Source organism: Phyllobates terribilis, unplaced genomic scaffold (genome assembly GCF_046119375.1).
Source record: "Phyllobates terribilis strain yellow unplaced genomic scaffold, ASM4611937v1 Scaffold_10__3_contigs__length_209671492, whole genome shotgun sequence".
NCBI lineage: Eukaryota > Metazoa > Chordata > Amphibia > Anura > Dendrobatidae > Phyllobates > Phyllobates terribilis.
The window spans coordinates 109,033,378-109,045,586 of record NW_027362770.1 but is presented as its reverse complement, the minus strand read 5'-3'; the positions used below and the strand labels follow the sequence as shown (position 1 = coordinate 109,045,586).

Here is a 12,209-nt window from a genome sequence, read left to right as displayed (position 1 = left end):
AAGCATGGAGGAGGAGGTATGATGGTGCGCACTTTGCTGGTGACACTGAACCAGCATGGCTACCACAGCATCTTGCAGTGGCATGCTATTCCATCCGGTTTGCGTTTAGTTGGACGATCATTTATTTTTCAACAGGACAATGACCCCAAACACACCTCCAGGCTGTGTAAGGGCTATTTGACCAAGAAGGAGAGTCTATTCTGTAGGACTATCAGCTGTGTATCCACCTCACTTCTGCACAATACAACTGATGGTCCCAACCCCATTTATAAGGCAAGAAATCCCACTTATTAAACCTGACAGGGCACACCTGTGAAGTGAAAACCATTTCCGGTGACTACGTCTTGAAACTCATCAAGAGAATGCCAAGAGTGTGCAAAGCAGTCATCAAAGCAAAAGGTGGCTACTTTGAAGAACCTAGAATATAAGACATATTTTCAGTTGTTTCACACTTTTTTGTTAAGTATATAATTCCACATGTGGTAATTCATAGTTTTGATGCCTTCAGTGTGAATGTACAATTTTCATGGTCATGAAAATACAGAAAAATCTTTAAATGAGAAGGTGTGTCCAAACTTTTGGTCTGTACTGTATATCTTATTTCACCATCCGTCTGTAGACGAAACCTTCAGCACTCCCAAAACTTTAGGTTTAGGGTGGCTGTATAAATAGAGGTTGTTATTTAAAGGGAACGCAGGGACCTAAATGGAGCTGAGTTGCACATGTTCAAATTTCACTGCATTCATTTCCCATTGGACAGACAACCTGCTGGAGACAGTGGAGTACTGCGCTGCGGTGGCAAGCTGTATTTCATCTTTACACACGCGGGACTTTTGCATGCGTATTCTATGGTATCGCAGCGTTGTCCCATTCCACTGATTGATGGGGGAGCCCATAGTGGCACACCTACAAATTAAAAAGTCTGAATTTCCTTTTAAGTGGAATCTGATGACCCTGATTCCAGCGGTGTATCACTTACTGGACTTCTTGCTGTAGTTTTGATAAAATCACTGTTTTCTCAGCAGGACTAGCAAACCTGCACCCATGTAGTCAAACCACACCCACAGCACTGATTGGCTGCTTTCTGAGTACACTGTGCATAAGCAGAAAGCAGCCAATCAGTGGTGTGGGCAGAGTTATACAGAGATTGGTAGATCTGCAGCAGATAAAACACTGATTTTATGAAAATGACAGAAAGCCAAGCAGTAAGTAACACCTCGCTGGAATCGGGGCATCTGCCCCTACATCATGATGCTCTCAGATTTGGAAGCAAAAGCCTGATGACAAATTCCCTCCTAATTTTTGTATTTAGGAAGCAAATTGTGTGTGAAGGTGTACATAGCTGTTAATGCACTTACATGGTGTTTTGCCTCAGTACGATATTGGCACAGATCTCTATGGTTTGTTATTAATGCTCCCGACATCATTGTTTAGCCTAGACCACCATTCTGAAGCGAGGCGAGACATAGTGAAGAAGTGTAACATTTCTACATTATATATTATTTCTGATTCTGTACAGGCAATGAAAAAGATTTACAAGGCCGGTTTAAAGTATCCGGAATGGAAGAGAAAGCACGACCCTCATTTCAAGCCTTGGGTGTATCCGGAGCAGAACACGCTACCTACTGTTAATCTGGAAGATTTGGCCATCCAGAGAGCGGATGAGCTGGAAAACATAGATGAAAGCGGAGTGTCTGAAGAGAGGACGCACATCAGTGACGATGAAGATGGCCTCGCCAAGGATTCCTAGGCACTTTTACTATTCATTGATCTAAACAATAGGATGGTTTTTCGAATTCTTGTGTTCAGCTACAAAATATAGTCCAGTACTTGCAACTAACCCTTGATGACTTCCAGTCCTGCTCACTTTTACAATCTACTAATAAAAACAGTACTATATGGGCCAGATTCTTCAAGGCAGAATTCTGGTGTAAAAACGCTTCTCAAAGACTCAAAATTTGGGCGCAATGCTACATTGCGCTCCAATTTTGTGACTTATGGCATGTTCCTACCATTTTCACTCAGGTCCCACAAAGTTGGATGGGATAGGGGGCATGGCGACCACCGCTCGTCAAACTCAAGACAAGCAGCGATGTTCTTTACACCACAAGACAGGAGTAAGATTTGTGGCTCGTCTCAATGAATTGGGAGTGTCTGACTCCAGCACGCCTCCTCTCAAGACCGGCGTGAAAATCGCCATTCTTGATGAATCAGGGCCAAAGACTTTAAGGAATGTTTCATACTTATATTCCCAATGTTTGGAGACCATTATGGATTTTTGTATTTGAGATTTGCCTGGTTTAGTCTTCATGGCGCTCCGAATTGTGATGACCTTACGGAGGACCTATCGCATGACATAATTTTTTACATGGTGTGAATGTCGCTGTTCTCCTGAACCTGGCGCTGTTTTTCTTTTGTTCCTGTGCCCCTCTGTTCCTGAGATATGGCCATCTCTTTCCTACTTGTAAAGCCAGTTCTTTTTAGCCAACGGAGTGTGATCCTCAAAAAGACTCCCATTACGAAGAGCTGTGGAGTGCGCCCACTTGGCTAAAAAGACTAGATTTGTATTCTGGGGTAAGAAACTCTTATCTCAGGAACAGAGGGGAAAATAAAAGGAAAAAAAACAACAGCACTTACACCAGGTCAAAAATTAAATTTTTATGGCAAGTAACAGGTCCTCTTTAAGGGAACATTCTTGGCAAACGCGCAACATAATGGTTCAAAGAACCATAACACAGGATGTAATGTCCCTTAGGATTTATATTCCTAGCAATAAGACTTTCTCGGTCACTAACTAGAAACTATTACATGGGGTTGTAGATTCCCTTTTAATCTGTATGTCTGACATTACAGTTTGTAAAATGACAACCAAGACCAATCTATCAAAGTTATCATTGGTGAGAATCTGGGACTTCGGCCTTTTACTTGAACAAAGCTTCTGAAGATCTATTTAAAGGGGTTCTCCAAGAATAGAAAAAATGACGTATTTAATAAGCAAAACACACTAGTTTTGTCAAGGGAGGTAATTATAGCAGGTTATAACAGCCACCATTCTTGTTACACTGGCAGGAACCTGTCCTGGAATGTTCAGAAGACCGATGCCCTGAGCACGGGCGGAAGACCGATGCCCTGAGCACGGGCGGAAGACCGATGCCCTGAGCACGGGCGGAAGGAAACTCCACTGCTGTGACCTAGAGAGCTACGGTACATCACGTACTTCTAGGCTGTCTCCAGGTCATAGCAGCAGAGTCTCCTACTCCACATGCTCATAACATCCATCTTATTTAAGGGGTTTTCCACTGTTAGAAAAATGGACCCCAAATATTGCCTCTCATGTAAAATAAGAAAATCAGATAGTACCCACCCAAAAAAACAGCAACAAAAGAAAACAACTCAGATAGTACTCCCTCTCCCCAATTCCAGTGCCAGTGTAATGTTGCGCGGGGCGGTAGTCGTTAGTGAGGTACTTGTTTTATGCCCCGGCACGTTACATGAAAATGGGATCGCACTCTCCCATGCAAGTCAATGAGTCAGTGGAAAACATTAGATTGCACTCGGATGACATCTGAGTGCAGTCCCATTTTTATGGACTGACAGAAGGGAGAATATGGAGACTTTTTTTTTTTTTTTATATCCATCTTTTCCTCACCTGAGAGAATCAGATCACACTATCATCACTTTGATCAGAGTTTGATTAGATTGTGATTGGCATAATCAACCAGATTCTCTCGGACCCTAAGGGCTCACTCACACCTGTGCATACATCGAGTGATATGCAATGTTTTATCGTATAGCACTCAGACCAGCATTATACTATGGGGTAGTGCCGACCTGTGTCTTTTCTCTCGTGCTGAGAAAAAAAATCGTAGAATGCTGCGAGTGGCTCTGCAAATCGGATCACGTTAACCCATTTGAGTCTTTGCGTGCTTGTAAAACACTAGACTTCACTCAATGTCATCTGAGTGCAGTAAAACAACTGCAGACAATGGAGAAGATGGAGCTATTAAGTTCTCCACCTTCTTTACACTTGTGCTCTAATTCTCTCATCTGAGAGAATCGGATCACAGTATGCGGACACTCTGATCAGAGTTTGAGCCGATTCTCTCACATATGAGAATCAACGCTGGTGGGACCGCGGCCTTAGACTGTAAAGAGACAAATGCTATTGATTGACCATGGGGGTGGGGTAGTCATGCTTTGATGCCAATTTATTTCTATACTTCCCTTCCAGTAGGAATAATAGAGGTACAACAGAGTTCTAGAAAAGATGCTTTAGCATTGTGTCCAATGAGATCTAAGTATTTACTAAAACAAGTAAGATGAATAAAAGAGCATTTCCATGAGTTGAAGAGGACGTGTCCAAGAGGATTTCTGGAGCTAACTTTAGTTTTTTAATTCATAGTAAAAAAAAAACAAACAAAAAACTTGTTTTATCTGGCGCCGGCTCAGAGCAGTCAATGACTGCTCCTGCTTGGAATTTCAACTGCTCCATGTCAACAGAGTAGTTCTTCCTCTTAATGCCTGCTTGCTTCCCGCAGCTAGACAGCGGAGAGCCTGCTGTAAATTAGCATGACATTGTCCGTCATGCCTCATCAACGGAGTAGAGCATAAGAGAAGCCGCTGCTCTGTCGACTTGATGTCAGAGGAAACCACAGAATCCCTGACAGGAGCGATCAGTGACAACTCTGCGGTGGCCGCGATCGGCGCGGGTAGTTAGCAACTACCTGCTTGTTAGTTCCTAGGCCAACAGTAAAAAATTAATATAGTCCTGAATAATCCCTTCAATTAAAGTGTGTGTCCTTTTATTTTAGCGTTAATAGATTTAAAAAAAAAAAAAAAAAAAAAATTTCCAGAATAAAATGAGCAGTGGCGCTGTTGCAATGGTTTCCAATGAACATTGCAGCCAGCAATATGGTGAGATGTGGTACTGCAAGTCACTCCTGCCTATTTAATATTTGTATAGAACAAAAAAGTCACTGTTTTAATAAAGCAAAGTAATGATTATCATGTGATGGAATGATTTTTTTCAATTCTGGAGAAAAATAAGACCAAAGTAGTTGGATTTTATAAAGCTAACATAGATACAATTAATAAGATCAGATAAAATAGAGGAATAGTTCTTTTAATAAATTGCATTTAGTATTTAAGAAATCTTCCGAATGATCTCTTCTGTAAAATGCCAGTGTGATCTGATATTTATTTAAAAGAAAAAGAAGTGTGCTTATATATATTTTCTCCAGCAATAAAACTGAGTGTGACCATGATCTGTATCGTCCTTGATTCCTTTTAGCTTCTGATTGTCGGCCATTCATTACTTCTTTTTTTTTTTTTTTTTTTTTTTTTTTTGCCTCTTCTGGGCCCTATAGTGATCTGAGTTAAGTTTAGAATACAGAATTTACAATCCAAAAAATATTTTGATGTGATCATAGGGTCGGAGGGAAACAATAAAATCAAGTTACAGAAATTCCAAGATTTTGCAACTTTTTTTTTTTTTAAGAATTGGTATAAAAAAAATTTGCAAAATATTAATGCCTGAAAGGCCAAGTTCACACAACTGTAATTTCAGTCCGAAAAAAAAGAAAAACTGTCACCACTCTGACCCATGTTATTCAATTGAGCTGTTCAGATGACCTTTTCTTCTTTTTTTTTTCTTTTTCTCTACCGACCAAATATCCAAATGCCAAAAACTGCGGTATGCACTAGTCTTCTCCATATTTCGGATGACACTAGTCTATGGGTGTGCAAAAAAAAAATTAGATCCCATACACATCAACCGGTTTTGGAGACATTCAGTTTCATATAGTGAGAAGACATGATGTTAGAGATAGCGGACAGACCATAGCTGGAGTTTTGTGTCAAGGCTATGTTCACACATCATGTTTTTTTTCTGCGTTCATTTTCTGCAGCAAAACCTGATCTCTTGCCAGAAGGATTTTTGGTGCTGTTTTCTTGCTATCTTGCTTTATTTTTTTTTATTTATTTTTTTTTGGTGTGTTTTTTTTCACTGTCCTTTTATCTCTGTTATGCATGTACATAAAGTTCAGTGAACAAAAAAAAAAACTTTCTGGTTTAGGCACAAAAAATGCTGAAAAAACAATGAAAACTTGACACTTGTTTTTTTTCAACACCCATTACTTCCGATGGATGAAACAGCATGTCACTTCTTTCTGCATTTCATCTTGCAAAAAACCATGCAAAGCACAAAGTTTTCAACAGAAAAAAAACCATGATGTGTGCATGAGATATCTGGAATCTCATAGATTTTGCTGGTACTGCAAAATGCAGCTGAAAATTTGCGTAACAAAAACATCAAAAAACGCTGATAAAAACAAGTTGTGTGAACATAGCCTAAGGTGGGGGTGATGTCAGATGTGTATACTTGAGTGTCATCAGCATACAGATTGTACTGGAAATTGGGACCATATCTGCTGATGGTTTGTCCAATAGGGGCCGTGTATAGAGAGAAAAGAAGGGGTCATTGGAGGTCCCTGAGGTACTTGGACAGTAAGGGGAAGAGGAAGGCAAATGATACACTGTAGGAGCGGTCAGAGAAGAACCAAGAGAGAGCAGTTTCTTTGATGTATTGCCAGCTTTACAGTTTATTAAGTTCCAGCTACTGATACTGTCACACAAGGTGAGGGAAGGAATAAGTGCACAACAATGGGAAGAGGGTGAAGGGAGCCCAACAACTAGGGAAAGGGGGAGTGGAGACTCTTAGGGTAGTCCGGGTGATATTAGGTCTGCCTATCGTCCCTATATAGGTTTCGCACCTATCGCCGAGCAGGAATCCTAATCCCTGAATGTGCCTAGAGCTAGGCCCTAGGTAGGGAAGGGATGGTGTGAACACTAGTCAGGCCCCACTGTAACTAAAGACAACAAGGTAAACAAAGAAGATATGCTTAGCTTGAGAAGACACCAGAGAGATAACGCCAACTGTCCTGCAAGGGAATTCCAAGAAGAAATTAGCCGACTACTAGTACTCCAGGCATGAACAGATGAACATAGAACTATTACCGGTGACTTTCTGGGGACACTGAGAGTTTTCAACTACTAAGCAAGGGTGTATTAATTAGCCGCAGAAGGTGGGGGTCGCTGCTGGGTCCTAGAGGGAGAAGGATATCGCTACACTACAGAGATGAGAGGATCAAGAAGATGTCTGCAATTGCAAGCGCAGTGACCTTCTACAGCCGGATCCAGAGCGACTGTCTGTCACACCTGACGCACCCGTGACAGATACTTGCTTTAGTATTCTCTCTTGGGCAGCAGGAGTGCACATACTTTTAATCCAAAGGGACCTTCTACATGCAACTAAGTACCGTAGATGTCATCATATCTGGTATTTAAGTCTTCTCATTATATTTGCATTTTTTTTTTATCCCCTCATGGAATTATTAAACTGTCTACATGAGCTGTTTCCTTACATCCAGCTGTAATATGCCGCCCACCCTCAGCTGCCTTCGCATTTTAAAAACTGATAAAAATAGAAAATTGTGCTTTAAAATAGAAAGGAAATTCATCTCCTTCTCCCCACACCCACTTCCCCAAACAAAGTATGTGAACACCTTAAATAACATTATGCGAGTAGAAGGCTACAACAAATGGTGATTAGGACTATAATTGCACGGCATCCATCCCTGTATTTTACCCTGTCATTCACAATGCCATTATGCTCTTTAAATAACATTTCCCTTAATATAGGAAACGAACATTTTAAAAATAAAGTTACTGAAAGAGCTGGAAAACAAAGATGGCCGCAGTGCCCCACTAAACCGACTTAGACCACTAAACATCAAATCTACTTAAAGGGAACCTGTCACGATGGATAACGCTATTAATCTGTAGATATTGGGGTAAATCTTCAGGTAAATGGGGATAGAAAGGGGCCTGGCCTTTGTACTGGAAGTGCGGCTTCTGGGAGAAAATTAACTTCATTCCTCCCAGGAGCTTTCAGTCATGCAGACGTGCCAGCTTGGCTCCAGCACTTTGAGTGACAGCAAGTTCTGCACTGCTTACTATGCTTACAGCCACCGCTCACTGTGTACTGAGTGGTGACTGTATCCGCACTGTCACACCTGCATGACTGAAAGCCGGCGGCTACTGTCACACCTGCATGACTGAAAGCCGGCGGCTCCTGGGAGCAATAAAGCTCGCTTTCTCCACAGGAGCTGCACTTTCAGTATGATGGCTGGGCACCTTAATAGGGTTAATTTGCAGGTAAATAACATTATCTATGGAAGTAGATAGTGTTATACGACGTGACCGGTTCCATTTAATAAGGCCACATGCACCCATTCATTTTTCACGTGCATTTCTATGCATTTTCTTTATGTATAGAACCTGTACCCATTTCATTCCATGGAGCTGTGGACAGATTTATGGATCAAATGCCTATTTTGCAGACCCTCAAAAAAATCAAACAGCGCTCGGCTGCCTTTAATGTGTCATCAGTGTGATGACCATTTTTTATTATCTGAGAAGCAGGAGAAGCTTAGAAATGTTTGGGGGGTTTTATGCACACAAGAAAAACAAATGCCACACTGATGATAAAAACGGACGCACAAATTAAAAATGGATACAAATTGGATTCAGTTTTTATTCTTGCAGGCAAATAACAAGTAGATGTTTTCATGGTGGTTAAGGCTTGGTTCACACTGCTATCTGACTTTGTTGCATGTACAGTCACTTTCATCAAAAGAGGGTGAAAGTGATTCAGTGGCCAAGTATCTCCTGAACTGAATTCAACCGGACACCTTGGGGAATTCTAGGGAGACAAGATGATCATTCTCCATCCAGGCTCTAGAAGAAAGTCGTTCTTGAAGAATGGTAAAAGATAGTGTGACGGGGTATGTGAGAAAGCAGGCAGGGACAGCAGGCAGATGAACAATCCAACAACCTTTATTGGGACTGGGAGAATATAACACCAAACATAGATTCCTTAGAGTCTGCAATGTGGCCATACAAAAGAAACAAATTCGGGGGGGGCACCTCCCTGTAATCCGACACCAAGGAAAATTCAACAACAGTCCTTAGCCTAGATCCTCAAACCTAGCAGGGTTGGCAAGACATCACAATACCGTGTGGCAACTGATTCCCAATCTCCAATGGTCCATACATGTGGACAGCAGAACCCTTCACAGGACACAGCATCAACGAACAAACCAAACATGTGGTTTATTGTTCTCCCTCTCATGGGATCAGCCCCCTGGTTGGGCAGAGATACTCACAACCCACCGCCTTAAACATTTATTACAGGTAACTTAAAGGATGAAGAAGCTTCCAAAAGTCCAGCCTCCAGCCTGTCTGCATGGTTGTTTATTAGGGAGGCCCCCTGCAGAGAGGAACAAAGAAACACATGGACCCCACCAGATGCAGGACAGAAAAAGCTAATGTAGGCCTGATTACAGTATGGTCCATGAAAACAGGCTAGGGTGACACTCTGTTACAGACAGATGTTGCAATATGCCAATTTGTCCATTCCCTGCCTAGAAGACTTTGTATGACATTCAGGTCAGCACTAAATACTGGATGTAGTCATTTTTGACGTGGGGTTTATACATTTCTGCATCAACTAATCTGAGGAAAACTGAAGCTTTTGTAATGAAAGTTATATTATGAGCCTTCCTTATTTGATATGGTTCAAAAAATGTTCTATGAAACTCAGTCTTGAGCTCAGTGAAACATTGATTAAAATCTTACTTTTCAAACAGGGTGTACTCACTTATGCTGAGCACTGTATACTATTCCTATTTGATTGGTTTATTGCAAACAGCACAACGTTTGTAACTTTTGCTAATAAATCTAATTGGCAGCGAGGACTGAATAATTTTGATTGCACCGGTAATTATTTGCACAGTCACCGCTGCACCAAATTTTGCATATTTCCTCCTGAATATTTGTTTGCATGAGTTCCATTTACCCGGATATGAAAGATATTGCAGATATATTGGAGCAACTATCATTTTCAAGTGCTATGAAGAATTCCCATTTCTCCTAGAGACCAGGCTACATACTGTATGATGCACACACAACAGAGAGATCATGAATTGTAGCACTAGACAAAGAAGCGATTTCATAAATCATGCGGCTGCGTTCTGACTCAACAGAGTAGCTCATTGACTTCCTGCCACTGATTGAGTCCTGACGTCTGTCTTCCGGACACTGTATGGTCCAGGAAATGGGAAGTTCTGTTTGACCTGAGATAAGTCGGCAGCTGGGAGCCAGTATCGAGCTTGTTACCTTACAAAGAAGCTGCAACCAATTTAATTTTCCTTTGTTTAGATGCGGCAGTCGGCTCCAAGGACGACAACCTATATACAATGATTAGAGTCAGAGATATTTCAGTATGGGGAAGTTTTTGCCAAACTTCCAGTGCGATGAAGTAGGACCTTGCAAAATGATGGGCAAAAGTTAGAGGGAGCTCGAGTATCACCTGTAAATACAGAATCCATCAGTAGTTTTACTCTGTTCTGTACATTTCATAGCAATTTACAAAGTAATATTAACAGACATAAAATCCCGGTGAATTAAGGCACTTTCTGTGAACTTTTTGACCGGTAATATACCGTATATTGGATGAGACAGACATGGCCCTTATTCAGGAATCGTATGGTGGCCCTTGCATCCGAATAGCCCTTCATAGACCGCTCCTTACGTCACTAACAATCCACAAGTGATTGTGAGCTACGTAACAAGTTCATTTGCTCAGTCCCTTACATTTAGTCTGTTACGCTCGCGCCCGGACTGACTGGCGTGAGCGTGATTAGTGATCCCACTGTACCATGAACCGAGGAGTGCCTGGAGGGGCGTAAGTAAGTATCAACCCGATCCGACCATGGTCGCACGGCAGCTCAGTCGACTCCATGAACCAAGGAGGAACCGAGCAGAGGGACCAGGTGCAACTCCAGGTCAGACCCCGGTCACAGCTGTTGACCCACACCGGGGAATACAGGAACAGGCAGGTTAGATTGGCATACAGGCAGGTGGGTATTGGCGGGCACGGCTGGTATGCAGACTGGTGGATACTGGTAAGCACGGCTGGTATGCAGACATGTGGGTACTAGCAAGCACGGCTGGTATGCAGACAGGTGGGCACTGGCAAGCACGGCTGGTGTGCAGACAGGTGGGCACTGTCAAGCATGGCTGGTATGCAGACAGGTGGGTACTGGCAAGCACGGCTGGTATGCAGACAGGTGGGTACTGGCAAGCACGGCTGGAGTGCAGACAGGGAGATACTGGCAAGCACGGCTGGAGTGCAGACAGCGAGGTACTAGCAGGTTGGAGCGCAGGCTGGATAGGGTCCAGTACAGACTGGAAGACCGGAACAGAGCCGCAGATGCGGTAGACAAGCAGAGTAAAGCAAAACCGCCGGAGCGGAGGACAAGGCAGAGCAGAGAGGAACTGCCAGTGCGGTGAGCAAGCAGAGCGGAGCAAAAACCGCAGGTGCGGTGGGCAAGGCAGAGCAGAGCGGAACCGCCGGAGTGGTGGACAAGGCAGAGCAGAGAGGAACCGCCGGAGCGGTGGTCAAGGCAGAGCAGAGAGGAACCACCGGAGTGGTGGACAAGGCAGAGCAGAGCGAAACCGCAAGTGCGGTGGACAAGGCAGAGCAGACCGGAACCGCCGGAACGGTGGTCAAGGCAGTGCAGAGAGGAACCGCCGGAGTGGTGGGCAAGGCAGAGCAGAAAGAAGCCGCCGGAGCGGTGGACAAGTTAGAGCAGAGGGAAACCGCGGGCGCGGTGAGCAAGCAGAGCCAAACAGGGCTGAAGGCGCAGGCAGAGAGAACAGGACTCTGTTCACACTATGAAGTAGCAAGTGGACACAAAACTCACAAACAGAAGTACAGAGACAATGAGTTGGAGTTAGGTGCAGGTTCAGACACTGCAAGAAAAGGGAAGGTATGGACATAGAGACAAACAGGTAACAGGCTAGGAGACAGTTCAGACAGGAACTGATACTGCAAAGAGATACAAGAACGAGCCTGGGTATACAGCCCCCAGGGTGGCGGAAACAGACTTGAAGTCACAGGAAACAGGCCTGGGTATACAGCCCCAAGAGTGGCGGAAACAGACTAGAAGTCAGAGATAACAGGTCTGGGTATGCAGCCCCCAGAGTGGTGGAAACAGACTAGAAGTCAGAGATAACAGGCCTGGGTATGCAGCCCCCAGGGTGGCAGAAACAGACTAGAAGTCACAGGTAACAGGTCTGGGTATGCA

General features: G+C 43.3%; 1 protein-coding gene across 1 annotated transcript in view; it reads left to right on the top strand.

Annotated features, from left to right (window-relative positions):
- LOC141164449 (START domain-containing protein 10-like) overlaps positions 1-4,848 on the top strand; it is an 87,372-nt gene extending 82,524 nt beyond the window's left edge. The window contains exon 7 of the mRNA XM_073649738.1: positions 1,520-4,848. Coding sequence (XP_073505839.1) covers positions 1,520-1,750 — 231 coding nt within the window. The 3' untranslated portion in view covers positions 1,751-4,848. The remainder of the gene's footprint in view (positions 1-1,519) is intronic.
- The last annotated feature ends 7,361 nt before the right edge of the window (positions 4,849-12,209 follow it).